Source organism: Camelina sativa, chromosome 3, assembly GCF_000633955.1.
Source record: "Camelina sativa cultivar DH55 chromosome 3, Cs, whole genome shotgun sequence".
Taxonomy (NCBI): Eukaryota; Viridiplantae; Streptophyta; class Magnoliopsida; order Brassicales; family Brassicaceae; genus Camelina; species Camelina sativa.
Window position 1 is genome coordinate 3241642 of NC_025687.1, and position 27959 is coordinate 3269600.

Below are 27959 nucleotides of genomic sequence, written 5' to 3' on the forward strand. Positions count from 1 at the left end.
TTTTGCAGGTAGCAAAAGAGGCATCTGACATGGTGTTGGCAGATGATAATTTCAGCACTATTGTTGCAGCTGTTGGTGAAGGCAGGTCCATCTATAATAACATGAAGGCCTTCATCAGGTGAGTCTTCTAATGTTACACGCACATATATATGCCTCTTCGTATTGGTTGCTTGAGTTATGCATACTAAGCCTATGATGAATAAAAGGTACATGATCTCTTCCAACATCGGTGAGGTTGCATCAATATTCTTGACAGCTGCTCTTGGAATCCCGGAAGGCATGATCCCGGTTCAGCTTCTGTGGGTGAATCTTGTAACAGATGGTCCTCCAGCTACGGCTTTGGGATTCAACCCCCCTGACAAAGATATTATGAAGAAGCCTCCTCGTAGGAGCGATGACTCGCTTATCACTGCCTGGATCCTCTTCCGCTATATGGTAAGCAAAAACCGATTTGTCTCACTTGTTCATCTTCTGGGGATTTGGCTTTTCTAACTGACTATCATGGGTACAGGTGATTGGAATGTATGTGGGAGTAGCAACAGTGGGAGTATTCATCATATGGTACACACACAACAGCTTCATGGGCATAGACTTGAGCCAAGACGGTCATAGCCTTGTGAGCTATTCGCAGCTCGCACATTGGGGACAATGCTCTTCATGGGAAGGCTTCAAAGTGTCTCCTTTCACAGCAGGGTCTCAGACTTTCTCATTCGATTCAAACCCTTGTGACTATTTCCAGCAGGGGAAAATCAAGGCATCCACACTCTCCCTCTCAGTGTTGGTGGCCATTGAGATGTTCAACTCCCTGAACGCACTCTCAGAAGACGGCAGCCTGGTGACGATGCCACCGTGGGTGAACCCGTGGCTGCTCCTGGCAATGGCGGTCTCTTTTGGGCTCCACTTTGTGATACTATACGTTCCATTCTTGGCGCAGGTCTTTGGGATAGTGCCACTGAGCTTGAATGAGTGGCTGCTGGTGCTGGCTGTATCGCTTCCGGTGATTCTGATAGACGAAGTGCTCAAGTTTGTAGGAAGGTGTACCAGTGGCTACCGCTACTCACCTCGCACTCCCTCTGTTAAGCAAAAGGAGGAGTAAGAATCCAATCAAAAGCATTACATTATTTAGACTCGTAGTTTTAGCTGAAATTTAACTTTTGTCGCTTAACTCACAGCGTTGGGTATTTAACTCCCCTAAACAATAATTTTTGGTTTGAGAAAAATGTTCCTACATTTGGTTCATGGACAAAGAGCCCGAAATAGAGATGAATGTTTCAACCAAGCCTTCGTTGTTAATTTGTTATGCTTATTTACTCGTGTAATCTTATATACACCAGTTTGGTTACTCGTGTAATCTTATAGACACCAATTTGGTTATTTTGGTTGGGTGATTTTGTTTTGAGGTACAAATCTATCTCTCTTCATGTGAGAATAATCCCGGTAGCTTAACTGATTTAGATCTGATCTTAAGAACCTCAATACCAAGAGCAAGAAGAAAAATTGAGCAAATTGGCTAAGAAGAAAAACTACATCATCATCATTACATCACATTGGCTAAGAACAAAAACATTTCAACAGAAAAAACAAAAGCAGTAGCTAATCTCCTAGATTTACTTTTTTTTTATGACTAATCAACCATTAACACGGATCTCAGAAACCAGAATTTCCCAAATTCCAAAACCCTAATAATTCTCAGATTAACCGCCGAAACCGTAGAGAGTACGGCCCTGCCTCTTCAAGGCGTAGACAACATCCATGGCGGTAACCGTCTTCCTCCTGGCGTGCTCAGTGTAGGTGACGGCGTCACGGATGACATTCTCGAGAAAGATCTTGAGGACACCTCTGGTCTCCTCGTAGATGAGACCGCTGATACGCTTGACACCACCCCTGCGAGCAAGACGACGAATGGCAGGCTTGGTGATACCTTGAATGTTATCTCTGAGAACCTTCCTGTGCCTCTTGGCTCCTCCCTTTCCCAATCCCTTCCCTCCCTTTCCTCTTCCTGACATCTCCAAATTCCAAAAGAGATCTGTGAACAACAACAAGACCCAAAAGAAAGAGTAAGAACAGAGAGAAAACCCTAGATTTATTTCCAGATCAATCCACAAATTACAATCGAACAATTAAAATTGAGAATAGATGAAATCTTGGCTAAGCAAGTCAGAGATGTAAATGTATAACCAACCTGATGATTTGATCGAAAGCTTTATGAGACCTCTAGAGAAGAAATGATAATCGAAGAAATGTTAATTTCAACAAAGACATGAGGATTTCGAGTCATTTATAAATGAGAGTCGCATACGCAAAGAATAATTTTTGGCCGTTCGATATGTATCCTCTTTCAACGGACCAAGATTGCGATCCGCGTGAAAGCTTCACAGCTAATATGGATCGTCGATTCTCGAAATCGACGGTGGTAGATGTTTTCGTCATTCTCAGAAGAAAATTGTGTGAAATTCATCCAACAACAGAACAGAACCAAGATTTCTTCTATCTAAAAAGGCTTTATTTGTAAAAGTAGGCCCAATTAGTCGAAACGAAGCTACAAGTACACGTTGGAAATTGGATCTCTGGCCTTCTTACATACACAAAGAATGACACATTCGGCCGATAATTTTGGTTTAGATAAATAATAGTTGTGATCAAAGCCTACAAGTGTTTTTTTTGGATAAGGCAACCTTATTGGGCCCTAAAGAGAAAAGGAAAGATAGCCCAATAACCAAAAGTTAGTATTAGGCCCTAAACTATCGTCTCTCGGAAAAAACGTCGAGAGAGGGTTTTCCATATTTCTTTGTGGCCGTCACCGTCGCCGTGAAACTGGTCTCACTGTGTTCCTCTTCTCTACCTCAGGTGAGAGTTCTCTTATTTATTCTTCTGCGAGATGTGTGATTACTTTCTTCTTGTGTAGAACTTTTTGAACTAATTGTTATCCAGTCTCGATTATTGTGTTTAAAAATTGCTGCTGTTGATGATCTTTGGTAGGTCACGAGATTATATAAACTGTGACCTCTCAGGAATTGTGTTGTTACCATGTTTATAACGAGATTTGTCGGGAGGAGATTCTTGGCTGCTGCATCGGCGAGATCGGAGTCAACTACAGCAGCAGCAGCAGCAGCTGCCTCCACGATTCGTACTCCCAAAAACCCTCTGGAAGAGTTCTTTGAGTTCGACAGAAACCAGGACGAAGATAAGCCTGTTGTCTACGGTATGCTTTTCTCTCTTCAGAGAGTTTATTCATTTATGCATTTTGATGATTATATCTATGATAACTCTGAACATTATCAAATCTGATATGTGGTTCAGTAGAATGTGCTAAGTGAACTTATGGGTTTCGTTTGTGGCTTATAATTGTAGAGAATTATAGTAATCATTTTGTTAATGTGGGGTTTTTTTTTGGGGAATCCATTGGTGTTAGGTCGAGGTTGGAAAGCTTCAGAACTGCGCCTCAAGTCTTGGGATGATCTTCAGAAGCTGTGGTATGTTCTTCTCAAAGAGAAAAACATGTTGATGACTCAGCGTCAGATGCTTCAAGCTCAGAACATGCAGTTTCCTAACCCTGAGCGCATTCCAAAGGTAAAATGAATCATTCAATTTGGTCAAGTGGTTCATATATGTCATGAAAAGATGTTTTCATCACTATGGGACATGAATGTCAACTTTGTTTGCATCTCTCTCAATATAGGTGAGGAGATCAATGTGTCGCATAAAGCACGTGCTGACAGAGAGAGCGATTGAAGAACCAGATCCTAGAAGATCAGCTGAGATGAAGAGAATGGTAAATGGTATGTAAACCCATCGCTCTTCTTTTGGCAACCAGAGTAGTAAGCTCAAGTCAATTCGCAGAGGTTTGGGAGTAAGAAGTAATAACGCATAGTGCTCAGGAGGCTGAAGAAACCTTGGTATTGTGTCCTTTGGAACTTGTCCAATGATTGTGACTCTTGTATTTGGCAGTAGAAAATGTTTCTTCTCTATATGCACGTTTTCTGTAAACCCATGGTTGATGTTTATTTCGAGACAACATGTTGGTCAGTTGTATCAGAGCTGTTGTCTTCCAACGTAATCTAAGTATCTAACTCAAGACCAATTATAAAACGGTAGAGCCGGCCAGACAGCTATTACACCTTATGAAGTAGTTTTAGGCAGAGATGGAAGATTTGGTGGTCTAGTCGAGAGTCTTATCAGAGACGGATGGAATCAGAACTCAGTGTTGTTTATTCTCAACGAAAACTGATTATTTTGGCGAAATCTGTGATTTGTGTGATAAGATAGGGGGAAAATGATAGATAGTATCATAGTAAGATCAGCCGCCCTTATTGGGCCCTAAAGCAAAATCACATAAACCTTTCGGCCATAAAGCTAATTGGGCCCTAAAAGCTCAATCACATAAACCTTTTGCATAGTCGGAAAATTTGTAGGGAGGGTTTCAATTGTCTCTGTGCCGCCGTGTGACCTTTTAATCGATTCTCTTTCTCTCTCTGTCGCCGTAAAGTTCACTATCTCCGGTGAGTTATTACTTCGTCGCCTCTCTTTCGCTGCTATATGTGGTGTCCCGTGTCCTCCTCGGAGCTCGATTAATCTAGGATAGTTGCTCAGTTCTTCATCAATTTGGTATTCAAATTCAAGGGTTGGTTTTCCTTTTTCACAGACTTATCTTCTGTCAAGTTCTGAACGAGAATCATGGAGGAGATCGCAAATCCGGGCCTTGTCGGTAAAATAAAGAAGTAAGTTATGCTTATCCCATCTTGAAGAAGATAACATAGATTGTTTTCTCTTGTAACCAAAAGGAAAAAAAAGGATATAGCTTCAAAATAAGATATGAGTCACTTCAATTCCCAATAACTTCTGTGTGTTCTTAGAGATATGTCTCATGTTTTTTGACTGGTCTCGTTTTGTTATCGTAACTATCTCAGAGAAGCTCCACAGCTAGCATCCGTGTTGAGAGAAATGAAGAATGGTCTAGATGTGGTTAGGAGCAAAGTGGAGGATCTCACTGCTAAGGTATGTAGTCCTTGTATTACAGCATTATTGGATACTTATTTGGTTTACGAAGAATTGATGGCTTAATATATCTTAGGGTAATTTCACATTTTGTGACATCTGCATCCTGACTTTCTTAATTTTGCAAATCATAGGTAAAAGCCAACAGTTTTCCGACCACGGATGGGATAAGTTACCTAGAGGCCAAGCATCTGTTACTTCTAAGTTATTGCCAATGTCTTGTATATTATCTCCTAAGGAAAACAAAAGGATTATCTATTGATAGCCATCCTGTTGTAAGGAGCCTTGTAGAGATACGAATGTTTCTGGAAAAGGTTTGCATCTTTTGTCTTTTTCACACACTTTATACCACCCTAAAAGTCATGGAGTAGTACTTAAACTTGTTTTTGTTTTGTGTAGATTCGTCCCATAGACAAAAAACTTCAGTACCAGATTCAGAAGCTCACTACTACCGGTGGGTCTGTGACTGAGCTAGCCGAGGGAAAGGGATCTGGTGCTGCCCAAGAATCTGAAGATCTTTCAAATTATAAGCCTAAACCAGACTTACTTGCTGACAAAACTGAGGATGATCAAGAGGTGAACTTTACTATCCACCAACACTTGTGAAGAGATATGTTTTATGTTCTTTTCATTAACCTGTTTGCCTCTGTAAATAATGTAGGATGGTGTTTATCGGCCACCGAAATTCGCTCCTATGTCTATGGATGATAAGACATCAAAACAGGAAAGAAATGCTGCCAGAAAAGAGAAACACTTTTTAAGAGCCACTGAAGATACTTACTGGAAAGATGTGTTGGACGATCTCGAGGACAAGCCTGAAGAGGTAGGCTGGAAGAAAACTAACTTTTCAGTTGATATTGGTAGCGATTGATTTGATGTTAGAACTAAATGGGTGAATGTATATTATAAACAGATCAGAGACTTTTATGGGGCTGAGAGCAGGGAGCAGAAGAAGTTCATAACACAATATGAAAGGCAACAACAAGCAGAAGAAGAGCTCTTCACCCGGGCACCTCGCACTAAAGAGGATAAGAGGAGAGAGAAGCGCTTAAAATCAAGCAGCGGGTATGTCTTGCTTTGGTTGGAAACCAAAATGTCTGATATTTGATTGGTCCCTTATGTGATGATATCCACTCATGTTTAACTGAATCAGGTTGCTTGGACTAACCGAGAATTTCATGGATGAATTCAAGTTCCTTGACAAGGATGGTGAACAGCCAGCAAGCCGTAAAAGGGGAGGAAATTTCAAGAAAAGAAAGGTAAATTGTTTTACTGTTTACTCTTTTTACTGTATTATCAGTTATTTTCTTTTCAATTTCTTATGTGTTTTGACAATGTATTGTTTATTTTTCGCAGACAAGGCACTGACTGGTTCCTTTTGCTGCGTTACTGCACCAATTTTGTTTCCAAGTTATGATGATTGAAAGTAATGAATGTAAGAACACATAATTTGCAGTTTTACTGTTTTAGTATTTGGTTCATGGTCATGCTCTTGCAGTAAAATTCGGAAGAGACCTTTTCTCTTTAGCTAAATTTAGCTTGTTACCACCGAAACTTCATTTTCATTTTTAAGTGATGTAACAAAATCTTTATGAAAAACAAAAACAAAACAAAGTAGTATCTTTCTCCTCTCTTCCCATTAGCCATGGGAAACAGTTCAAGCTCCAACACCAATCTGAGCAATCCTAAGAACAGGCTTCTAGAAGATCATCACCACCCAAGAAACCAAACACAAAACCACAACATCGGTAACGCTTCTCGGACATCTCATCTAAGCTTCCTCAGGTCTCCTCTTCCATGGCTCTTCATCTTCCTCTTCTTCCTCCCTTTGCTTCTCATCTCCACCACTGGAGGAGGGGGCGGACGCAAAACCTGCCGTCCCTCTTCATCTACCTATAGCCATCTGTCCCTTGTCGACCAAACTAACTCTTCCTCTGTTGTTCCGGAGGAAGTAGAAGACGATGTACCTCCACGTGTCCCCGCTTTTTACCCGCAACGACCGAGGATGTTCAACACCACGCTTGATCACATCGTTTTCGGGATCGCCGCGTCTTCAGTTCTGTGGGAGACGAGGAAAGAGTACATCAAATCATGGTGGCGACCTGGTAAGACTCGTGGCGTTGTCTGGATTGACAAGAGAGTCCGAACTTACCGTAACGAACCACTTCCCGAAATCAGAATCTCCGAAGACACCTCACGCTTCAGGTACTAAATTACTCATCTCTACAATATCTGACGTGTTTTATAAGAAACCTTGCTCAAATCAAAAAGTCATGTTTTAGGTATACGCATCCAGTTGGGGACAGATCGGCGGTGAGGTTAACTCGAGTAGTGACGGAGACGCTACGGCTAGGGAAAGAAGGTGTACGGTGGTTCGTCATGGGAGACGACGACACAGTGTTTTTGGTGGACAATGTGGTCAACGTCCTCTCAAAGTACGACCATACTCAGTTCTACTATGTTGGTAGCTCCTCGGAGGCTCATGTTCAAAACATCTTCTTCTCTTACTCAATGGCGTTTGGAGGTGGTGGTTTCGCCATTAGCTACGCTCTAGCACTCGAGCTCTCGAGGATGCAGGACCGTTGCATCCAACGGTACCCTGGTCTCTACGGCAGCGATGATCGCATCCAAGCTTGTATGACTGAGCTTGGAGTACCCCTTACCAAAGAACCTGGCTTTCACCAGGTGCCTTGTACTAACCTTTTATTCAGTTATTTCGGTTTGGTTTCGGTACAGATGAGATGAGAACATGGTTCTATGTATGCAGTACGATGTATATGGGGACTTATTGGGGCTATTAGGTGCACACCCGGTGGCTCCTCTGGTGTCGCTTCACCACATTGATGTTGTGCAGCCAATATTCCCGAAGATGAAGCGAGCACATGCGCTTCGACACTTGATGTCGTCAGCAGTTCTTGACCCAGCCAGCATATTTCAGCAGTCCATCTGCTACGACCAGAACCGGTTCTGGTCCATCTCGGTCTCATGGGGATTCGTAGTCCAGATAATCCGAGGCATCATATCCCCTCGCGAGCTCGAGATGCCGTCGAGAACATTCCTCAACTGGTTCCGCAAAGCCGACTACATTGGTTACGCATTTAACACGAGACCTGTGTCGAGGCATCCGTGCCAGAGACCATTCGTGTTTTACTTAAACTCGGCTAAGTATGACGAAGGACGTCGCCAAGTGATTGGATACTACAACTTGGACAAGACTAGACGTATTCCCGGCTGCCGATGGAGGCTCGATTCCCCTGGAAAGATTGATTCTGTCGTCGTTCTCAAGCGACCTGATCCCCTCAGGTGGCACAAGGTTGGTCCACATCCTCTCGTTGCTTCATTATTTAGCAACTTGCATTGTAATTTAGTGATACTGGTTTGGTTTTTGGTTACTCAATTGACTGAAAACCGTTTTGTTTTTGGAATACCATGAAATTAGTCAATTTGATAAAGATAACCGGCTGCATTCAAATAATAAACCGGTTTTGAAAGAACGTGATCTTAAATGTTTGCAGTCACCAAGGAGGGATTGTTGCAGAGTATTGCCAAGTCGGAGAAACAAAACGATGTATATTTGGGTAGGAAATTGCGCAGATGGAGAGATCAGTGAGCTTGAACATCCACAGCAGTAACATTCAGATATTGTACTCACTAAAGATCTCTTCATGCATATTTTTGGAAACGTTCTGTATTGTTGACAACATTTTTCAATCCTAAATGCAAAACTCTTGTTTCAATCTTTACCATCTGAACTCCAAAACCAAAACACACTTTTGCTTTCATAGCAAATACAAAGAAAAACAAAATCTCAATCCCTAGAAAAGAAAAGTTAACTGTTTGGATTAAGACTGAAAGAAAAGATTGGCACCGTAAAGAAACAAAGCTCCGGTCAAAGTTTAGCCGGCGTGTGGTGTGGCTTGCTTTGCTTTGTTCACCGTGGCTTGTTTTGCTCTGTTCACCGTGGCTTGTTTTGCTTTGTTCACCGTGGCTTGCTTTACTTCGTTGTGCGATTGAGTTGCGTTGTGAGATTGGGTAGCGTTGTGAGATTGAGTTGCGTTGTGATGAGGAGTTGTCAGGTTCTGATTGGTAGAGACGACGAGACCTGAGGCTGCAGGCGAAACAGCAGAGGAAGCAAGAATCGCTAAACTGACATGAGACTCGTTTCTCACGGCTGCCATGGATTTCTCAAGACGATGTATCGACATTATCTCTCCGTCGTTCATGTCTACGCTCACTGTGATTCATAAACCAAAGTAAGTAAGATTTTTGACACTATTTTCTCGGGAAAATCTTTTCTTAGATCCAAATAGAAAAGAAACAAAGCGAGAAGAGATTAAAGAATCGGACCTGAGTGTGAGAAAATCCAGAGGGTGAAGAAGCAGAGAAAAACGATCACCGGAATTGCGTGGATCCAATAATCCGACACCGGAAACATCCCTCTCCGGGAGTTTTGCGTCCTCCTGCCAATGTGAGAAGAAGAAGAAGAGATCGGGAGCTGAGAGAAGGATCTTTCCGCCATTGTTGTAACTAACTTCTCTTCCAAGAATCACTAAAACCAATTAGAGAGAGAGAGAGAGAGAGAAGAGAGAAGAGAGAAGAGATTTGTGAAGCCCTTCTTCGATCAGTTTTGGCTATTTAACGGCATAAACCTTAACGGGCTCACGCGGGAAAAGTTGCATCACGTGATCTGCATCGATCATAGTCTCATATCTTCTACATATTTACGACTTTGGCCATTCATTGGTATACAATACTTATGTCAAAAGAAGTTTGTTCAATATGTATATATATGTCCCAAAACAAATGGTTCTTTTTTTTTCTACACAAGAAAAACATTCTACATACAAAGACGCCGAGTCAAGATTTACATCCAGAAGAGATGTTAAAAATGTACCTGAGCTGATTTTATATTTATTCCCCCAATTTCTTGGTGAAAGCCAAAACTAGGATTTTAATGTTTTTACCACTCGCTTACTGGATCTCTCCTATGAAGACCCTTCAGATTCGGTTTCCTTGACAAGGTCCGGTCTTTTCTCTTCATCATCTCTATCTCTGTGAAAAGATTGGTGTTTTCTGCTGCTGCTGCCAGGGCTATTCGGATCATATTTCGAAGAGGCTAAAAAGTTGAGAGCCAGTACTACATCGGATACCACTGGTCTCATGCTCGGCTGCTCTTGAACGCACATTGCTGATATTGCTAGTGCTTGGTACAATCCTCTTATCGGGTATTGTCCCTGAAGCAACGGATCAACCATTTTTGGGAAGTTCCTCCTGTCTTTGAACAATGGTCGTGCCTGTAAAAGAAACAGTGAAAACAAAAAATATGAGTCTTGTTGTTTCAGTAAAGATTACATAAGTAAGACTCAGGTCAAGATACAGAACATACCCATCCGACCAAATTCTGATCTTTACGCGTTTTTGTATTGTCAATTGCTTTCCTTCCAGTGATAAGCTCGAGAAGGACTACTCCAAAACTGTAAATATCGGATTTAAATGTGAGCTGACCGGTCATAGCGTAGTCAGGAGCACAGTATCCGTATGTTCCCATAACCCTTGTGGAGACGTGAGTTTTATCCCCGCTTGGTCCTACTTTAGCCAACCCGAAGTCAGATAGTTTCGGTTGATAGTCTTCACCAAGCAAAATATTCGAACATTTAAGGTCTCGGTAAATCACAGGGGGCGTCATTCTATCATGCAGATACTCTAGACCTCTTGCTGCACCAGCTGCTATTTTCATCCGGGTGTTCCAATCAAGAGGTTTTTTACCAGACGGGAGATCTTGAAACAGTCAAAAACAACATTGAAAGTTAGATAATCGGTTTGAGAAAAGAGGGTAGTTGAGTGTTTAACAATACAGAAGCAAAGTTATAGGCTTTTTGCCGGCTAGGGATTGACTCCATCCTCGGTTTAGCCCTTCCCTACCCAATCAAGCAATAAAACTCTCAATTCACTCACAGAGAGGCCATGAGATATTGATCCTTTGGTTTTATAAGGAAATAGATCCTTTTTGAATACAGAAAGAGAAAAAGAGAGTAACAGAAGTTGAGTTTTACAACATACCATGTAGATGATCTTCAAGAGATCCAAGCGGCATGTACTCGTAGACCAAAAGTCTCTGATCACCCTCAGCACAAAACCCGATAAGCTTGACAAGATTTGGATGGTCAGCAAGACTTAGTGTCAATACCTCAACCACAAATTCCCTGATTCCTTGAAGACCATTACGATCAAGTTGCTTGATTGCAACAACCTAGCAGAAGGAAGTATCGCCAACCGTTCAAAAAACTCTGACAAATCACACAGCCAATTCATCATAAATAAAAAAAGATAGGGATTTGTTTGTCGCACTTAGTGCAAGTACCTGATCCAGTTTATCTATAGTTCCCTTGAAAACTTTACCAAAACCTCCTTCACCAAGAAAACAATCCGATCTAAAGTTTCCAGTAGCTAACGAAAGTTCTTGAAAGGTAAAAGTCTGAGCTTTCTTCCCAGTGACTTGGTCATTCAAATTCAAACCTTTCACGTCAAGTGATAGCTGATCCTCCTTACCAACTCCTCCTTCATTGTTTACATCTCGATATGGACTCACTTTTGTCGAATCTAGAACAAACACATAAACATGATGAAGTTAATTACATATCCATGTGTGACTTAACCCAAAACAGGACAAAGCAAGAAAACAAATCAATACCAAAAGCAAAAAAAAAAAACTCAATTTTGACCTTTGTCTCTCCTCCATGAGAAGACAAAACCTAACTCGATTCAAAAACCCAACATCACTCATACGGTGTGAATAGTACACATGCAACACAGGAAAAAGAAAAATCATACAAATTCTCAATGAAACAACAACTCTCTCCCAAATGTAACAGAGATACAGACAACCTAAAACATAAGAGCCCCGATCCAAACAATTCAACATATACAGAAGAGGCTGTGGAAGAGAGAGAGAGAGAGAGAGAGAGAGAGAAGCAGGATACCAGAAGTGGGTTGAGGAGTCTGATCATCTCGTTTATCACTCTTAGCGAGGCTAGTACCACCACCACCACCACCGACAATTTTCCTATTTCTCAAAGTATCTTTGTTAGTCTCCGACTCCGATCGTTTGCTCGTCGGTTTCTTACTGCATCCGAAACAACCCATCGATTAAAATTGAAGAAGACAAAAGAGCAATTCCCTTCTCTCCTCTTTTAAAATCTTCTCTAATCCTCCTCCTTCCTCGTTGAGAACCAAAAATTCAGAAACCCAGATAAAACCCAACACGACTNAAAAAAAAAAAAAAAAAAAAAACAATCAAAGAGAAGTGAAAGAGAAAATAAAAAAATAAAAAAAATAAAAAAGTCGAAGACGAAAGAAGAATTTGCGAAAAAAGAAGGAGAGAGAGAGCTTAGTGACAAAACAGAGAAAGCTTAATTTCTTCGCCTTTTTTATAATAACAAAAAAAAAAAGCATAGAGTATGTATATTTTTATAAGAGAAAACGTACAGTTATCCACTACGACAAAGTTCACGGTACATTCCATAAACGCGTCTAATCAAAACCGGCCACGTCTGGACAAAATGTTTTACTTCCTAAAACGTACGGCTACTGTTGAAGACAACGTATCATGAGACGCCACGTAAGGGCGAAGAGCACTTGTGGAGCTTTTTTGGTCAACTTTTTAATTTGTCATCTACCGCTCCGCCGGTTCGATTACTAAGCACCGTCGATTCTGACGTGGCGTTTGGTTAATGGAGCTATGTGTGATTTTAAAACCTCAATCAAAAATCCTGCTTATGTCACCTGTTGATACAAATATTTTTGATACTGCGATCAACTCGTGTGATTTTAAAATAGATTGACAAATCTTATTCTATTGATTGTACTTAACATTTTATACCAAACTTAAGCAAAATAAATTATCACTTGACAGAATTTGATTACAAGATTATATTTGAGATAGATTAGTCTGTTATAAGATTATACCATTTTTATACTACCAAATTTATCATTAATAATTTTCTAATCTTCTGAATTTAATCAATTATCATATATATATATATATATATATCCATGAATTTGTGTATAAAGTTTATGTGATCGGAGTAGACAGATCTTCATACTACAATATATTACCGATTATTTGAATTGATGTCGTCTTATACATTAGAAATTAGACCATGTTTTTTAACCAGTTTTCATACTCTAAACCTAGAAATTATGTTTCTGATATGATTGTAGTTTTTGTACAATTGAACACCAAACCTAAAGTTATCATTTTTTAGTCTTATAAACTTCTTTTTATCTATGTAAACACTTCTTTTTTTTTAACTCGGTGTTTGACAGGTACAATAGATTACTAGAATAGTATGGTTTTTTGAATGTTGAGATTATTATTTAGTTATATGGTTATAGAGAGCACCTGACAGTAACATTATTTTGTTTTTGTGTAGCTGTCACCAATCGCCACCTTACGGGGGGTGACGTTGGTATAGTAGACAGCCAAATTTACTCATCGTTTTGGAATTTTGTTGGGTTTTAAAAAAAAAAATTAATAATAAAAGAGGTGTGAAAAACATAAAGGACGTCACTGTAGGTCCCACCTTTTTAACTCCACGCGCTTTGTTGTCTTTTTGAATGTTTTTTCTTCTTTTTTTTCTTTGGTTTTTATGGTTCCCAAACAGAGTGATTAACTGCGACCGCGTTTCAGCTGCTGACGCCACGTGTACACGAAACCAATGTTCAATTTTAGTAATTTATTTATTTTCTTTTATCTACAAGAGGCTTAAAATAAGGCTGCATTAACAACAACTCCTGTCTTGTTTTTGTTAATTAATGTAGGAGTATTAAAAACACGTTTGACTTTTTAGGCCGTAAAAAAGACTTTTACAAAATTTGACAGGCCATCCTTTGCTGGCAATATAGTAAAAGCTATGTTGAAAAAAATAGTTGTTGTTACTTCGAAAGAAATAAAATTTTATTTTTGTCTTAATTCCTCACAAAACGTTAGGCATTGTTTATTTCTAAAAAGTATTTTAAGACTACAAATGAACAAAGATTTGATTCTATTTTCAGTTTACCCCCCAAGCCCACGGTAGCCCGTCGTCTGATTAGGCATTTAACCACATTTGCCTATTAGTATTTGTATTTTGTTTCACATTGGTTATTGTATTTGACTTTGATTCTGCATTTAGCATTCTTAATTGGAAAAATGTCATATTTCTTTTGGTGTGGATTTTTAATGTAAATTTTCAGTGTTATATAAATTTATATTTAGAGTTTATTATATTCAGCTGTACTTCATGCATGTATCATGTATGTTTTTTTCTACTTCCCTAACATTTTAATAATTCTTCTCGTAAGAAAAGAAGGAAATGTTGACAACAATATTCTCAGTAACATATGAATGTGGATACAGTTTGATGCATTTTAAATCTTTAAGCCACACAGAATACCATTGATGATTTGATATGACAACAATATTGAAACATTTGTCCACTATACATAGTCAAAACAAAATGATATTATTGGTTAGTCTAATAGTGTTTTTTTCTTTCATAAAAATGGCTTGTCGATGAGATATATATATAGTTGAAATATTATTTCGTTATTTCATTAATTTATTATACACTCAAATAAATTTTCCTTCGTGTTGGTCGGGCATAAACAAATCTAGTCAATTCCCTTTTGTTAAATATTTGATTTATATAATCTCAGACTTTTAATCAGCATTGGATTGAAGATAAGTTTAAATTAGAATTAAGTTTTGACAGCTCAAATTATTTAACTAAGAAAGGAACATAATCTATAGGAAAATTATATGGTTCAACAAAGATATTGCTTATTAATTATTTGGAACCAGCATCCATAAACTAAGACGTGTTTGGCTTTTGTAAGCAAATACGGTTTCTTTTAGAGATGTTTTCACGTTTATTTATATTTAAAAAAAAAAAAAATTGATGTTGACTTGCTTGGTTCAATTTCAATTTGGCTATCGTATCATATACATTGTTTATGATTTAGCTAATTGATTATGGATTTGGTGAAATTAGATCGATTTAGGCGGAGTATGGTCGAATTAGCTTGGTCTTTGTATAGATTGGTCGGGATAAAATTATTTGGAATCCCTTAATGGTTTGAAAGAGTGAGCACTTTCTTCGCATTGCACAACCAACCATCATCAAAACAAGTAATACATGCATGTTCCCCACAACTTAGAAAAATAAGCTTTCAACTGTGTCTTAACGGGATAGTGAGAATTCGGGAGGTTACTTATTCTTGAAGTGTAGAGATTCTCTCCAGACAAGCTCCTTGATGTCTTGTTCATCCAAGGCTGTCTCCTCGAAGTCGAAACTGAAAGGAGAAGGACACGTTGGTTCTTCGTTGATCTCATGGAGACTTGCCAGATACGGCTGCTTCAATGCTTCTTCCACTAATCCACATCAAATAAAAACATTCTTGTTAGTATTTCACATTCCACTTATAGCATCCAAAAGTAGTAAGACGACGTGATATATACACCTGTGATGCGTTTTGAAGGATCGAAAACTAGCATCTTTTCAGCAAGATCTAGTGCCTCTGGAGAAATGTCTGGAAATTTTTCTCTGAATGATTGTTTTTGAACATGTGGGAGTTGTTTCACGTACTTTCGCGCATTATCACTTCTCAAGAAATCGAGATCAGAGTCAGCTGGTGACCCTAAGAGCTAACAAATAAACCAAAACAGAGAAATGTTTTTTTAACACACACAAGTTAAATTGATTAATAGATGGATTCAGGTTTCAGTTTGTTTACCTCAGTGATAAGTTTCAGCTGCTGAACATAATCTTTACCAGGAAAAAGCGTCTCTCTTCTTAGTATCTCCATAAAAATGCAACCAACAGACCAAATATCAATAGCTCCTGTGTATTCCGAGCTGTTGAGAAGCAATTCAGGTGCACGGTACCATCTTGTCACAACATATTCCGTCATTATCTCTGTCTCATTCGACGTTCTTGCTAGCCCAAAATCACATATTTTAAGATCACAGTTCGTATTTAGAACCAGGTTGCTCGGTTTCAGGTCGCGGTGAAGTACATTTGCAGAGTGTATGTACTTTAGGCCTCTCAAAATTTGGTAAAGGAAGTACTGGAGACAGAACAAAAAAAAAAAATCAAAAATTATGTAAATAGATATGATTATGAATGTGTCACACTGATCATCACCTGGCAATGGTCGTCTGTTAGAGTTTGAGTGGATCTAATGATCTGGTGCAAATCAGTATCCATCAATTCATAAACAATATACACATCTTCGAACCTCTCCTTCTCTGGTGGCTCGATAATATCTTTCATTTTGATAACCTGCGTATCATTGTGAATACTGATAAGTCAACTCTGTGAGTGTTCTCATCAAAAGAAGTTGTGATTAGTCAAGAAGAGATTACATTGTCATGATCCATGTGGCAAAGGAGTTTAATCTCTCGGAGGGTTCTTTTAGCATCAACTCTGTTGTCAAAGGCGTTTGCTATCTTCTTTATCGCGACCTCTTCGTTTGTCTCAGAGTTTGTAGCACAGCTGCAATCAGGAAAAAAGGAAGAAAATGAGATTAAGATTGTATACAAGAGTGATTGAAAGTGATAAAGACTTACCAGACAATGCCATAGGCACCTCGACCGACGGGTTGAATAGGAGGAATGTATTTTGAAGACAGCTCGAAAATGTTACCGAGTACTTTGTACATAACATATCTACCATCATATGTCGGTATTCCTCCATCTTCCGTATTCTCCATCTCTTCTAATTTGGAAGAACTCTCAGATCAAGACAAAGTTTAAAGATCAAAATAGAAAACAAGTTTTAAAGGACTGTTTCATATCTCAGAAGTAGCTGTTGTGGCCTTTAAAAAGGCAAAGCAGTGAGCAAGAGGAGAGAAATAAGTGGGTACTTTAGCTTTTGGTGGACCAAATAAAGACAAACTTTTTTTATTTGATCCGTTGAACTTTGAATTTTGAATGAGAACTATTATTATTCGAGGTTAAACTTGACTTCTGCATCATCAAAGAAAAATTCAAAAGGACTACAAGAGAAGTAGAGTATACTAGTATAAAAAAGCTCTCTCCTTGTGGATCACTGGGTCCCTAGGAAATCCAATATCAAACAACAAAATGCTAAACATACAAAGTGAGATTATTCTCAAGTCTCAGTTCAAAATGAATCTCGATATCATTCAAGCCTTCGATTGTCACAGCTCGCTTGTGTCTAATAATGTCACACTCAAGAATCACAAAAAAAATATCAATGAAGACTTCCAATTACCTTCAGCATTTTAGGAGTGAACACTTGGAAACAATGCAATTTCTCCCCTTAGAGGGGTCTGTCACATCGCTTTTTCATTTTCCTCAGCTATGATCCAAACCTTTACCAAAACTACAAAAAAGAAGTTGATTATAAGACCATGCCCAGCATGCAAAATCAGAAGAAGTAGACCATACAATAGAAGTGAGGAATAGAGAAGAAAGATATATACACTAGGGAAGATAAATCTGCTGCAATGACCATATTTGACAAGAACTTTTACCCAAAAAAAATACTTGACAAGAACCAGCAGGTGACGTGCTGCAGAAGAAGAAGAAGTAGAAGGATGTGTATTGGCAGTATTGCTAGTAGTAACTAAGTCACGCTTGCCATTGAACTATATACAACTCACAATTCGTAAAAGACAGACCAGAGAAGCATTAGTTTGGTGCAGTGACGTGCTTGCCTTCCTTACTGGCTTGCGTTAATAACATGAGTTCAGGATTTCATCGAGCAGCTTCCAGTAAACAACTCTGAAATCTCGAATCTTTCTACAAGCAAAGCAAAAGTGTGGTCATGAATTTGTTTACCATGGAAACAGAGACATTTTTGACCTATAATAAACCAATGCTTTTCTAAATAACCGATTCAAAATTCCGAATACCAGACTTAATCGCAGAAAACTAATCAAACCGCATTGGTTAATGACTAGTTTATAATAACGGGTGAGAAACCTAATTAATATCGTCCGCTGTGACTTTAACAAAATTCCTTTTAGTTCCAATTGGCATCTTCTTGTGCGTGAGACGCGTTCACACCTGCAAGCGTCGGAAATAACGAAAGTACCACTGCCCAACGTGTTCGCTACACCAGGTCCTCTAATGCCTAGTTTCGTCAATTCACTCTGGAAAAAATTCAACATCGACTCTCCTTTTATTGAATTTTTTTTGTGGTCTTTCCAAGTTAGTGGGTCCGTCACACGAAGCCATGTTTCCTCCAATAGCACCTTGACAATTATATCCGAATTATTCTTTTCCCATCTAATATACCACCAACCCTAAGATCCCATCGTCCATTTTAAACTCGTGTATTGAATCACAACCGTTGATCACAATGGCAGATTTTGACCATACGATATCCGTCATCTAACGGCATCGATAGAGAGATCTACTAGAACCTTCTCTCTACATGAAACAAACAGTCCCATCTCTATATATATATTTCCATTTCGCCTTTCTTTCTCTCCTCAACGCTCTCATTAAAAAAAGTACTCGTGTCTTACTTGTGCCAGCCACTCGCTTTTTCTCAGATTTTTTTATTATCCTTTCATCGGCAAAAAAAGGTAAACCCGAAAAGTCTCTCTCTCTCTCTCTCTCTGATCCATCGTTTCTGCTTCCACTTTCGTCTTAATTCGATCAGATCATTGTTATGCTTGGCTTGATCTGAGTTGAACGATGTGTTTTTCCTTAGTAGATTCTGGATCTGGTGCTGCTTTCGGCGTTTAGTAACGTTAGCTCTGTGGTTGGTTCGATCTTGCTCGGTTTCTTGGCTAATTTTGTGATTTGATGACAGTTTTATGAGAGATTAGGCTTTAGTTTAGCTCACTCGTCTGGTAGTTTACTATTTATTAGTGACTGATTTAGGGTTTTTCACTCGTAGAGGTTCTTGTTGTTTATGATTCATATAGGTTGTTTGGATTACGTCTGTTTTTGGATTTGATTTGTGTGTATATGTACTAGTGGGGCTCATATATCTGTGTATTTGTACCAGATTTTAGCTAAGATGGTGAAGAACTACCCAACCGTGAGCGAAGATTATCTCAAGGCTATTGAGAAGTGCAGGAGAAAGCTTAGAGGCATGATCGCTGAGAAGAACTGTGCACCCATCATGGTCCGACTCGCGTAAGTAACTAACTAATCATATCAGCGTCCTGTTTCTTTAAGTTTTTAATGATGTGCAACACTCTTCTTATGGCTGATCTTTTTTTTGGCTGAACTGCAGATGGCACTCTGCTGGAACATTCGATTGCGCCTCAAGGACTGGTGGTCCCTTTGGAACAATGAGGTTTGATGCTGAGCAAGCTCACGGAGCCAACAGTGGTATCCACGTTGCTCTTAGGTTTTTGGAACCCATCAGGGAGCAATTCCCAACCATCTCTTTTGCTGACTTCCATCAGGTACTTGATTTAGATCAGACCAATAAAAAAATTCTTTGGTTAGTGGTCCCGGTGGTTAACTCTAGGGTTTGGTTTCTAACTCGCGGTTTCCTTTGGTGTGAAATTGGTCGTTCAGCTTGCTGGTGTTGTGGGCATTGAAGTTACTGGTGGTCCTGATATTCCTTTCCACCCTGGAAGAGAGGTTAGTCTTTGGTCAATTAGTCGAGAGAATGTGGTTTGCTTATTTGTATAGATGGCTAATGGATAATGTGGCTATTCTATTCACTATTGTGAGAATGATTTCGTGTTACTAACATGCATATCTTGCTTTCAGGACAAGCCCCAGCCACCTCCAGAGGGTCGTCTTCCTGATGCTACAAAGGGTTGTGAGCACTTGAGAGATGTCTTTAGCAAGCAGATGGGCTTATCTGACAAGGACATTGTTGCTTTGTCTGGTGCTCACACTCTGGTTTGTGTCTCTCTTAACTGCTTGAACACTTTTGTTCTTTTTTGGTTCCAATCGTACAAGTTGTGATGAATGCCTGCAAATTATGAAATCACAGGGAAGATGCCACAAGGATAGGTCTGGCTTCGAAGGTGCCTGGACTTCGAACCCTCTAATTTTCGACAACTCTTACTTCAAGTGAGTATTCCAAGTTTTTAGAGTCTTAATTTATGTATGAGTATTCAATGGTTGATATGGTTATTAACCAAAGTATATATGACCAGGGAACTCTTGAGCGGTGAGAAGGAAGGCCTTCTTCAACTTGTCTCTGACAAGGCGCTGTTGGACGATCCTGTTTTCCGTCCTTTAGTCGAGAAATACGCTGCTGTAAGCGTCCTCTCTCTTTTCTATGTTCTTCACTTGGTAGTGAGAAAGAGAACTCATGGTTTCTTGTGACAATGTAAACAGGATGAAGAAGCCTTTTTCGCTGATTACGCTGAGGCCCACTTGAAGCTTTCAGAGCTTGGGTACTTAACTTGAATCTTTGACTTATTAGAAAGTAAATATTAATACAGTTTGATTTGAGTTTGTATTTGTTGGTTGCAGGTTTGCTGATGCTTAAGCTATGACGTATGGGTGTGTGTGTCTCTGAGACTCATGGCTGTTTCTGGTTGGGGGCCGGAGGGGTCGCATTGCATTTGAACTTTGTCATATGATTGCTTAATGTACTCTCGGATTTGCGTATCTTGTTTTCGGTGGGTTGTGATTTGACACATCCGTTGCGCTTTTGCTGGTTAGACATTTTAATAAAATTAATTTCTCTCATATTTATGCCTCAATTATTCGAAGCTGCTGTAGAGTGTAGTACCCCGCCTCTGCCCACAAAACAATGAGATATAAGTAATCTCACACCTGTGTTCTTCACAAGGTGCAAGTCTTTCAACTTCTCTCACGAGTTTGAAGATGCGCAGAAGCATTAGTATATATAATTTGCCTATGTAGGTGAACTCACACAAGATAAACCAGGGTTCTAATTTAACCGTAAACCAAATAGAAAACGAGTCTAACGCAACACACTCAGCGTATTTAGTTTCAACTTGATGAATTTAGGCATCACCAAATGCAACAGCATGAAAGAAGATGCCAAATAGGCAAATTCAATTAATGTTGATCAGGAGCTCAGATGATGCTCTAGATTGGCGTGGGTTGGGACGGATGGCTCGGCTGATCACTGATGATATCCGTGTGATAACCAAAGTGGCTGTAGCTTTTGTAACGGCCGATGGAATAGAGTAGCTTGAAGTGAATTAGCTTTCTTCTGTGCTTCTCTAAACCGTTTTTTTTTTTTTTAAGAAACCTTTTCTAAACCGGTTTTAATCTATTTTTATGTTATTTTGATCCTAAATGTGCCGAATCTGCAATTTAGACTCCCTTGAATCTTGCGTGCATGGTCCATGTCGGAATCGGGTTGTAATATTTAACTAGTTGGAGCTCGATTCTTGTAATTTTACGTATCTTGGACCGTTGGAACACTCTGATGAGAACAACGAATCGTATATTTTAGAAACTATGAGAATGAGATTGGAGCAACAAAACTAAATGTGAAGGAGTGGAGTGACTCTTTTTGTTTTGTCAAATAGTGGAGCGGAGTGACTTTTTGTATATCACATTCACACCATTAAGAGTTAGAAGTTTTGTGTGGGAAAATTGGATTCGGCTGTAGTTTTTACTGAGCTCCTCTTTCATTCCGTGTGGGTCTCTCTTTTTTTTTTTTTACTTTTACTTTATCAGAAAAGAAATCAAAGCAATTATAGCTTCAAAAGAACAAAACACTCATCATACTAAAAAGACAAAAATTAGCTGTTTAAAAGTAGAATGTAGACTGTATAGGGAGACCAAAAAAAAATGGAATAGCCGTAAAACACTAGAATTTTAATGTTTTTATGTTTTATCGGATAACATTTTTTTTTTCATCTGATAATTAATCATTACTCATTAGCTTTGTTTTGTTACTTTTAAAAAACCCTAGCCAATTATTTTTCTGTTTTCTGTGAACTGGGAAATTTTGAAAATATATACGACTAGTTGAAATCATATATTCAACGAGTCAAATATATCATTTATTCGGTACACAGAAACTTTGGCATTAGATTAAAATGCACGATTAAATTTTGGGCAGGGCAGATGATCATAATCAATAATATATCCCTTGGCGTACGTACATTTGGCAACCTCTGTGTATTTCCCTGTTTTTGAGGGAATCGCTTACAAATTCTACTAATTGATATTTAAAAAAAAAAAAAAAAAATTCTGATTTTATACGATAGGATAGTTTAGGATAGAAGGTGTCTTAGCGACAACGAACTCCGAGATGAACATACCTGGGACATACATAGCAAATTAAAAAAAAAAAAAAAAGATTAGGTTGAGTAACGTAACTTCGAAACCAAATGGCGAGGAGGCCTCTCAAAGACCAAAGTCAACAAGTATATGACCCCATATATACTCTAAAAAATTATGCGTGCATGTCTCTGTTTATCTATATAAAGAGTAAACATTTACATATATAGAGTCTAAATAACTTTAGTAAAAATGTGCTGCATGATTACGTACCCTTTTTCATACAAGTGCGAGGCGAACGCGAATGGTAGTCAATTAGTGAATGATATATTGTTGCTTGTTAGTGTTTAGTACTTTGAAGTGAAAGGTAACAAATGATCATTTTTCCAAACAATCCCAACTTTCTTGTCTCTATTCCAACATTAGTGGAATCTTATCAATAAAGTTCCAGTCTTAACGATTTGATGGAATTTAACTGCACAAAGAATTGTAGAACAAAAAAGATGGCCCAAGAAGATATGATTGGAGGAAAAGGTATTGATGATATATATGATCTGGGGATAATGATGACGATACTGTTAGACTTACAGTATTGATTGAGAGATTTGGACTAAAACATCTCCGTGTACACGGTGCAAAGGACGATCTTTGACCAATTGAAGAATAAACAATACAATAACTCTTTTCATAAGAATTGATTGGTTTTTATTTCTCCACTCAGAAACAAAAGACGTAAGAAAATTCCACTCAGAAACTTATCATAAACTCGATGGGTTTGCGATTTAGTAAGGTAACTGAGAGGTCTGTTATACTTAACATAGTAATAGAAAAATAACTTTGGTATAACACATATAATCACAATTCACAACTTTTTATAAAGAAAACAATAAGAAAATCTTTAGTCATTTTCGAAAAAAGGAGTTGAAGATTTAGTTGAGAGTACGTATAGTATTAGAGACAGATAGCAATTTGTTGAAGGTGGAAGCAAGAGCACACCCAATAACTCTTTTTGCAATCTCACTGGCTACGTGTCTTTCCTCTATTTGATTTTTTAAAATTTTCTTCTTAATGTTGGTACGTGACGAAGACGACACAATTGAAAATAAATTTGATGCTTTGGGACCGCTCGGAATTAGATTTTCTTAATGACTATTAACGCACTTTTGCAATTCTCCTTATATATACATACATACGTATAAAAAGGTTGATTTAATTTTAAAAACAAAAATCGTGTGTGTTAAGTCATTCAAACAGAAAAGTCTTAGACAATATCTAGATATAACTTATATAAAATGACTCCCAAGAATAATGGTTAAATAAAAACAAAATACGTTTCAGCAAAAATTAGGCAACCTAAAATAAATCACTTGGCATTTTGTGTCAAATTCTCTATCACTACTTAAAAACGACTTACAAGTCAGCACTGAGTTAAAATGATAATCAAACTAAGTTATATAGTTAAACTTTACTCTATGTGAGAATATTATTAATTTATTATTATAATGCATCATGAACTTATACAATTCATGAAATATCTAGTTAAAGTTATAAATTTAAAAACCTATCGAATTATATTGTCAAAACCAAGGCACATTGCTATATATACTCATAGACTGTACATTGTAAGAAATATACTTATAGTATTATTCTTAACTTACATAGTCTAGCATTACCAAAAAAAAAAAAAACCGTTGACCATCTTAAAAAAAAAAAGATTTTACAAGTGCAAATTATCTACTTCAATATAACTAAAGATAAAAATATGAAAGATAACAAAGAGAAAATAGCAATTTTCAGTGATTTGGAACCTCTTGAATCTTTTCTTGGATCTTCATATTCAGAAAGACTATTATAGAAGGTAAGACAAAGAGTAGAATACCAATGGACTACTAATGATTTTTTAAGAGCTAGATATTGAAATAATACGTACGTAAGGAGAAAAATCTAAGAGGAGAAGAAAATTAAAAGTGCCAAAGTCAAGCAAACCGTTGAATCATGAAAGCGTGGAGGAATTTAGTAGCCACCGTAATGTGGAAACATGTTTTAACTTTCAACCAAAAAAGAAATATTGACGTCAGAAGTCGAGATTGTGTTGTCAGGGTGGTCACTTCCTTCATTACATCATTTTGTGTCTCTCCCTTATATATACACTTCTCTTGCTATTTTCACCACCAAAAAGCACTTCACCTCTCAAAGACTCTACTTACACATTTGTCACTTCTTCCCTCATAATTCACAATTTGATCGATTAAAAACATTAGACCTTAGTAGATATGGAGAGTAATGGTGACGCTTCTGCCGCTACCACTCCAATCATCTCTTCTTCATCTTCTCCTCCACCACCGCTTTCACCGCGGGTGGTGCTCAGCCCATGCGCCGCTTGCAAAATCCTAAGGCGGCGTTGCGCAGAGAAATGCGTTTTGGCACCGTACTTCCCTCCAACGGATCCAGCCAAGTTCACCATCGCCCACCGTGTCTTTGGAGCCAGCAACATCATTAAGTTCTTGCAGGTACTTATCTAACTATCTATTTAATTATTGGTGTACTTACTAAAAGATAATCTTGAACAGTTTAATGTGAACAAGGGACCAGATTTATATATCATTCATAGACAGATGGGAGAGTATATAGGACTAATGCTGTCTCTGTTCTTATTTACGAAGCTAGTAAAAGGGTTCATAGGTCATGTGAAAATTGGACCTTACTTGTTCTGTAATGTTAAACAACTTCCTCCATATATGTTCAACAAAAGATTTGCATATCTAACTCTTTCTAAGAAAGAAAAAAAAATAATAACGTAAATTTATCATGTTTACTACTACATATCTTAATGTTGTCCATTTCATCCACCTTTTGACAAAGTCTTATAGAATATTATTGGTCTTTTTTACTCTTCTTGGTCAGATACAAAATTATGAACATTTTATATTGTCTTGAAAAGCTTAAATCAAACAATCACTTGCTTCCCCGAATCATATGATTGGTTATTTATATATCTATATGCATGGTATATTTTATTTTGTCAGGAGCTTCCAGAATCACAAAGAACTGATGCGGTAAAAAGTATGGTGTATGAAGCGGAAGCAAGAATAAGAGATCCGGTGTATGGAAGTGCGGGTGCCATATACAATCTACAAAGACAAGTGAGTGAACTCCAAGCAGAGCTTGCAAAAGCTCAGGTGGAGATGGTGAATATGCAACTTCAAAGATCAAATTTACTGGAGTTGATTTATAATAACATGGAGCAAGTACAGAAACAAGAACAAGATAATATGTCTTTTGAGAGCAATGATTTGGGATTCCTTGAAGACAACTCCAACACCAACACATCAATGTTGTGGTGTGATCCTCTTTGGACCTGATGAATTTTGACTACTTCACTTAAAATCCCTCTCTAGTACTTTTCTTTACGCAGGATTAGCACACAAAAATCAAAATTGTATAATATATATATGGATAAATTTTTCAGACAATTCATGTCCCTCCAAATAATTACTAAGTATATTTTATTAATTGTTATTATTATTTTTTGACAAAAAGGAAAGGTGATTTAGACACAAACCGGTAAGTACACCGGATCTCGATTAAACCGGTTCTAAACCCTATGTTTGTCACCCGGCCCTCCTCAGGGGGGCGACGACAGTCAATTTCTTTAATTTTCGTCGGCGACGACTCGACTACACACGCTCTCTAAACCTGTGCTTCAAGTCTTATTAAGTTTCTTTGGAAACCTTTCATTCAATCGTGTTTGAATTTTGTTTTCTCTCCGATTCTTCCTCTTCTTTTAGTATAAAATATCTTCTTCCCTTTTGTAGCAAGCTGATTCTCACGACACGAGGGGAGATCAGAATCGGTATATCGATCGATGCTTTAATCATCTCCGTTCGTTAATAATATATGTTTGATGTTTTACCTACCGTTCGATAGCAATCAAGTGCAGCAATTTTTCTGTGTGTTTGAGATGACTCAAGTAGAGGGGTTTTGACTTTTTGATGCATAAATTGACTCTGATAGTTTTGGTGATCCCGATATTTGTTTATAGTCTTTGGGCCATTAATGGGAGAACTTTTTTTGTGTTCTTAGATTAAATATATAGTGAAAATAATGTTAGATCAGTTGTTAAGATCATAGGTAAAAAAAATGGGAGAACTAATTATGGTGTTCTTAGAATAAAGATATAGTGAAATAATGTAAGATGTAAACTTCCCTTCTATTAAATCATTCTTCTGTTTAACATAAGAAACTGAAAAAAAAATCAAACATTGTCTATTTACTTCTCTGCAAGACGACTACAATCTTCATAGGATCAAGCTAGACATTTTGAGTGGAAAGTCCTGATACTATATCTCAAAGAAACGAAGCTCAACCATGAATTCTTTCTGTTGTGGGAGAACCAAGCAACAGCCTTGGCAGAAGCAAGCACTTGAATAGCATATTCCATAGCAAATACTATCTTATCTACAGTCGCGGGGTTAGCTCCATTCTTCAGATCAATCTGAATTCCAGACTCCACTCTGAAACTAAACGGTCCAACAATCTGCAACCATCAACTAGAGGCAGCCTGAAAACACCAGTGAATCCAAAACCTGAAAGTATTCAAAACAGAAACTGCAGTTTCCAAAACCAAAACCTGCAAGAAGAAAAAAACAGAACCTGCAGTTTTAAAAACCAAAACCAGAAAGTATTAACTGCAGTTTTCAAAACCAAAACCTGTTGGAACAAAAACAGAACCTGTAGTTTTAAAAATCAAATCCCTGCAGTTTTAAAACCAAAACCTTCGGGCTTTCTTGTAATGTCCATTGAAAGTTTCGTTCTACAAGAAAGAAGGAACGCATCATTTAAGATTACAGTCATGAAAGCAAAGAAGGGAAGAAACATCAAACGAAAGATTACAGTAATAATGCACCATGAATCTGTTAACAATAGAGGACCATGACATCATTATCGACTAATGATTTTCATTACATCTCTAAAGTGAAAGGCTAGCGAATGAAAGAGCTCTGTAGTACCAAGTTGCTAACATACTACCTGTTTTCTATATGGAAAACTAGGAACTTCATGTGATTCAGGAAATGAAACTAATCCATTTGCTCAAAGATAATATAAGCCAACCAAACTTCTCCTCCCTCATCTTAAAACTCTCACATCAATCCTTAAAACAAATAAGAAGATTCAAAAGCTGACCTTGAGTCCAGGAACATAATCACCACGCTTGTAGTAAGATGGACTCTTCATGGCTCTCCATTCAGCAGTTCCCATTACATCTACACAAATCAATCCAATTCAATCGCACCATTACAAAACCTCCAAAAAAAAAAAAGAAAGCAATTCAATCGCACCTGATGCTTCTCCTTCTTAGCATCTATCATCGATACAGAACTAAGACGGGTTTCTCAATTTCTTTCTCGAACGTGAACGACGAAGACGAAGAAGATTCTGATGGCTGAGTATCGGAATCGGGTTGACGAGCGGCGGATGTCGTACACAAGGATCGAGCACGAACGACCAGATTAGAAGAGTTTCTAACCGATTTAAAAGCTCTTCCGATTAACATCACCGCCATTTAATTTCTTCCCTCTCCGGTGACAGAAATGGACTTCTCTCTCACCTTGTAGCTTTTAGTCGGCGAAGATGGTGACCACGAAGCTTTCGCCGTTTTGGAGAGAAAAAAGAAAACGATTTCGAAGAGAAAGAGAAGTAAAAAATTTTCTTTCTTTGCAAAAAATCTCAACCAATCAGCTTAACCCACGTCCTATAAGAACTGAGGTTA

The 27959-nt window shown here is 38.2% G+C and overlaps 8 protein-coding genes, 1 long non-coding RNA gene and 1 pseudogene across 10 annotated transcripts; 6 read left to right on the top strand and 4 right to left on the bottom strand.

Moving 5' to 3' along the window:
- Nucleotides 1-1279, top strand: part of LOC104765920 — a 6493-nt pseudogene extending 5214 nt beyond the window's left edge.
- LOC104765931 (histone H4) lies at nucleotides 1487-2189 on the bottom strand. The gene is made up of 2 exons (XM_010489728.2): nucleotides 2183-2189; nucleotides 1487-2026 (listed from the first exon to the last, which is right to left on the bottom strand). The coding sequence occupies exon 2, from the start codon at nucleotides 2004-2006 to the stop codon at nucleotides 1695-1697; it is 312 nt and encodes a 103-aa protein (XP_010488030.1). The 5' UTR covers nucleotides 2007-2026; nucleotides 2183-2189; the 3' UTR covers nucleotides 1487-1694.
- Nucleotides 2745-4037, top strand: LOC104765939 (39S ribosomal protein L47, mitochondrial). Its single transcript, XM_010489738.1, has 4 exons — nucleotides 2745-2847; nucleotides 2980-3202; nucleotides 3413-3570; nucleotides 3680-4037. Exons 2-4 carry the CDS (start codon nucleotides 3028-3030, stop codon nucleotides 3785-3787), a joined length of 441 nt encoding a protein of 146 aa, XP_010488040.1. The 5' UTR covers nucleotides 2745-2847; nucleotides 2980-3027; the 3' UTR covers nucleotides 3788-4037.
- LOC104765970 (neuroguidin-like) lies at nucleotides 4386-6522 on the top strand. Its single transcript, XM_010489769.2, has 9 exons — nucleotides 4386-4499; nucleotides 4643-4718; nucleotides 4908-4995; nucleotides 5130-5309; nucleotides 5395-5571; nucleotides 5657-5818; nucleotides 5909-6060; nucleotides 6149-6254; nucleotides 6352-6522. The coding sequence occupies exons 2-9, from the start codon at nucleotides 4675-4677 to the stop codon at nucleotides 6361-6363; spliced, it is 921 nt and encodes a 306-aa protein (XP_010488071.1). The 5' UTR covers nucleotides 4386-4499; nucleotides 4643-4674; the 3' UTR covers nucleotides 6364-6522.
- LOC104765960 lies at nucleotides 6627-8732 on the top strand. Its single transcript, XM_010489760.2, has 4 exons — nucleotides 6627-7200; nucleotides 7278-7680; nucleotides 7763-8308; nucleotides 8511-8732. The coding sequence occupies exons 1-4, from the start codon at nucleotides 6641-6643 to the stop codon at nucleotides 8625-8627; spliced, it is 1626 nt and encodes a 541-aa protein (XP_010488062.1). The 5' UTR covers nucleotides 6627-6640; the 3' UTR covers nucleotides 8628-8732.
- Nucleotides 8851-12380, bottom strand: LOC104765951 (probable serine/threonine-protein kinase RLCKVII). The gene is made up of 7 exons (XM_010489748.2): nucleotides 11976-12380; nucleotides 11357-11595; nucleotides 11056-11245; nucleotides 10382-10773; nucleotides 9991-10289; nucleotides 9343-9455; nucleotides 8851-9229 (listed from the first exon to the last, which is right to left on the bottom strand). Exons 1-7 carry the CDS (start codon nucleotides 12136-12138, stop codon nucleotides 8892-8894), a joined length of 1734 nt encoding a protein of 577 aa, XP_010488050.1. The 5' UTR covers nucleotides 12139-12380; the 3' UTR covers nucleotides 8851-8891.
- Nucleotides 15045-16880, bottom strand: LOC104765981 (mitogen-activated protein kinase 13-like). Its single transcript, XM_010489780.2, has 6 exons — nucleotides 16604-16880; nucleotides 16400-16529; nucleotides 16179-16316; nucleotides 15769-16101; nucleotides 15496-15679; nucleotides 15045-15406 (listed from the first exon to the last, which is right to left on the bottom strand). Exons 1-6 carry the CDS (start codon nucleotides 16744-16746, stop codon nucleotides 15243-15245), a joined length of 1092 nt encoding a protein of 363 aa, XP_010488082.1. The 5' UTR covers nucleotides 16747-16880; the 3' UTR covers nucleotides 15045-15242.
- On the top strand, nucleotides 18462-20674 carry LOC104765991 (L-ascorbate peroxidase 1, cytosolic). 2 transcript variants are annotated; one of them, XM_010489790.1, is made up of 9 exons: nucleotides 18462-18591; nucleotides 19020-19150; nucleotides 19251-19425; nucleotides 19541-19606; nucleotides 19739-19873; nucleotides 19968-20047; nucleotides 20134-20236; nucleotides 20318-20376; nucleotides 20456-20674. In XM_010489790.1, exons 2-9 carry the CDS (start codon nucleotides 19032-19034, stop codon nucleotides 20469-20471), a joined length of 753 nt encoding a protein of 250 aa, XP_010488092.1. In that variant the 5' UTR covers nucleotides 18462-18591; nucleotides 19020-19031; the 3' UTR covers nucleotides 20472-20674. The 2 variants fall into 2 exon arrangements, with proteins under 2 accessions (XP_010488092.1, XP_010488099.1); XM_010489797.2 differs by lacking the exon at nucleotides 18462-18591 and adding an exon at nucleotides 18746-18770.
- Nucleotides 23681-25666, top strand: LOC104766011 (LOB domain-containing protein 1-like). The gene is made up of 2 exons (XM_010489815.2): nucleotides 23681-24699; nucleotides 25216-25666. Exons 1-2 carry the CDS (start codon nucleotides 24463-24465, stop codon nucleotides 25549-25551), a joined length of 573 nt encoding a protein of 190 aa, XP_010488117.1. The 5' UTR covers nucleotides 23681-24462; the 3' UTR covers nucleotides 25552-25666.
- LOC104766020 lies at nucleotides 26376-27894 on the bottom strand. The gene is made up of 4 exons (XR_763948.2): nucleotides 27529-27894; nucleotides 27374-27453; nucleotides 26921-27002; nucleotides 26376-26819 (listed from the first exon to the last, which is right to left on the bottom strand). It is a non-coding gene; the product is annotated as an uncharacterized LOC104766020 (long non-coding RNA).

What these genes read in the sequence shown, in the direction of transcription:
- LOC104766011 (XM_010489815.2), top strand. Translation starts at nt 24,463, where the DNA reads ATGGAGAGTAATGGTGACGCTTCTGCCGCTACCACTCCAATCATCTCT. An exon ending in ACATCATTAAGTTCTTGCAG is followed by an intron (nt 24,700 to 25,215) that starts GTACTTATCTAA and finishes TTATTTTGTCAG; the next exon opens with GAGCTTCCAGAATCACAAAG.
- LOC104765970 (XM_010489769.2), top strand. Translation starts at nt 4,675, where the DNA reads ATGGAGGAGATCGCAAATCCGGGCCTTGTCGGTAAAATAAAGAA. An exon ending in AAACTGAGGATGATCAAGAG is followed by an intron (nt 5,572 to 5,656) that starts GTGAACTTTACT and finishes TAAATAATGTAG; the next exon opens with GATGGTGTTTATCGGCCACC. An exon ending in CGCTTAAAATCAAGCAGCGG is followed by an intron (nt 6,061 to 6,148) that starts GTATGTCTTGCT and finishes TAACTGAATCAG; the next exon opens with GTTGCTTGGACTAACCGAGA.
- LOC104765991 (XM_010489790.1), top strand. Translation starts at nt 19,032, where the DNA reads ATGGTGAAGAACTACCCAACCGTGAGCGAAGATTATCTCAAGGCTATT. An exon ending in TTCGACAACTCTTACTTCAA is followed by an intron (nt 20,048 to 20,133) that starts GTGAGTATTCCA and finishes ATATATGACCAG; the next exon opens with GGAACTCTTGAGCGGTGAGA. An exon ending in TAGTCGAGAAATACGCTGCT is followed by an intron (nt 20,237 to 20,317) that starts GTAAGCGTCCTC and finishes CAATGTAAACAG; the next exon opens with GATGAAGAAGCCTTTTTCGC.
- LOC104765939 (XM_010489738.1), top strand. Translation starts at nt 3,028, where the DNA reads ATGTTTATAACGAGATTTGTCGGGAGGAGATTCTTGGCTGCTGCATCG. An exon ending in AGATAAGCCTGTTGTCTACG is followed by an intron (nt 3,203 to 3,412) that starts GTATGCTTTTCT and finishes CATTGGTGTTAG; the next exon opens with GTCGAGGTTGGAAAGCTTCA. An exon ending in ACCCTGAGCGCATTCCAAAG is followed by an intron (nt 3,571 to 3,679) that starts GTAAAATGAATC and finishes CTCTCAATATAG; the next exon opens with GTGAGGAGATCAATGTGTCG.
- LOC104765951 (XM_010489748.2), bottom strand. Translation starts at nt 12,138, where the DNA reads ATGGGTTGTTTCGGATGCAGTAAGAAACCGACGAGCAAACGATCGGAG. An exon ending in AAGGAAACCGAATCTGAAGG is followed by an intron (nt 9,456 to 9,990) that starts GTCTTCATAGGA and finishes TCACATTGGCAG; the next exon opens with GAGGACGCAAAACTCCCGGA. An exon ending in CTGGATTTTCTCACACTCAG is followed by an intron (nt 9,230 to 9,342) that starts GTCCGATTCTTT and finishes TATGAATCACAG; the next exon opens with TGAGCGTAGACATGAACGAC.
- LOC104765960 (XM_010489760.2), top strand. Translation starts at nt 6,641, where the DNA reads ATGGGAAACAGTTCAAGCTCCAACACCAATCTGAGCAATCCTAAGAAC. An exon ending in GAAGACACCTCACGCTTCAG is followed by an intron (nt 7,201 to 7,277) that starts GTACTAAATTAC and finishes GTCATGTTTTAG; the next exon opens with GTATACGCATCCAGTTGGGG. An exon ending in AAGAACCTGGCTTTCACCAG is followed by an intron (nt 7,681 to 7,762) that starts GTGCCTTGTACT and finishes CTATGTATGCAG; the next exon opens with TACGATGTATATGGGGACTT.
- LOC104765981 (XM_010489780.2), bottom strand. Translation starts at nt 16,746, where the DNA reads ATGGAGAATACGGAAGATGGAGGAATACCGACATATGATGGTAGATAT. An exon ending in GGTGCCTATGGCATTGTCTG is followed by an intron (nt 16,530 to 16,603) that starts GTAAGTCTTTAT and finishes TCCTGATTGCAG; the next exon opens with CTGTGCTACAAACTCTGAGA. An exon ending in AGCTGAAACTTATCACTGAG is followed by an intron (nt 15,680 to 15,768) that starts GTAAACAAACTG and finishes TTTATTTGTTAG; the next exon opens with CTCTTAGGGTCACCAGCTGA.
- LOC104765931 (XM_010489728.2), bottom strand. Translation starts at nt 2,006, where the DNA reads ATGTCAGGAAGAGGAAAGGGAGGGAAGGGATTGGGAAAGGGAGGAGCC.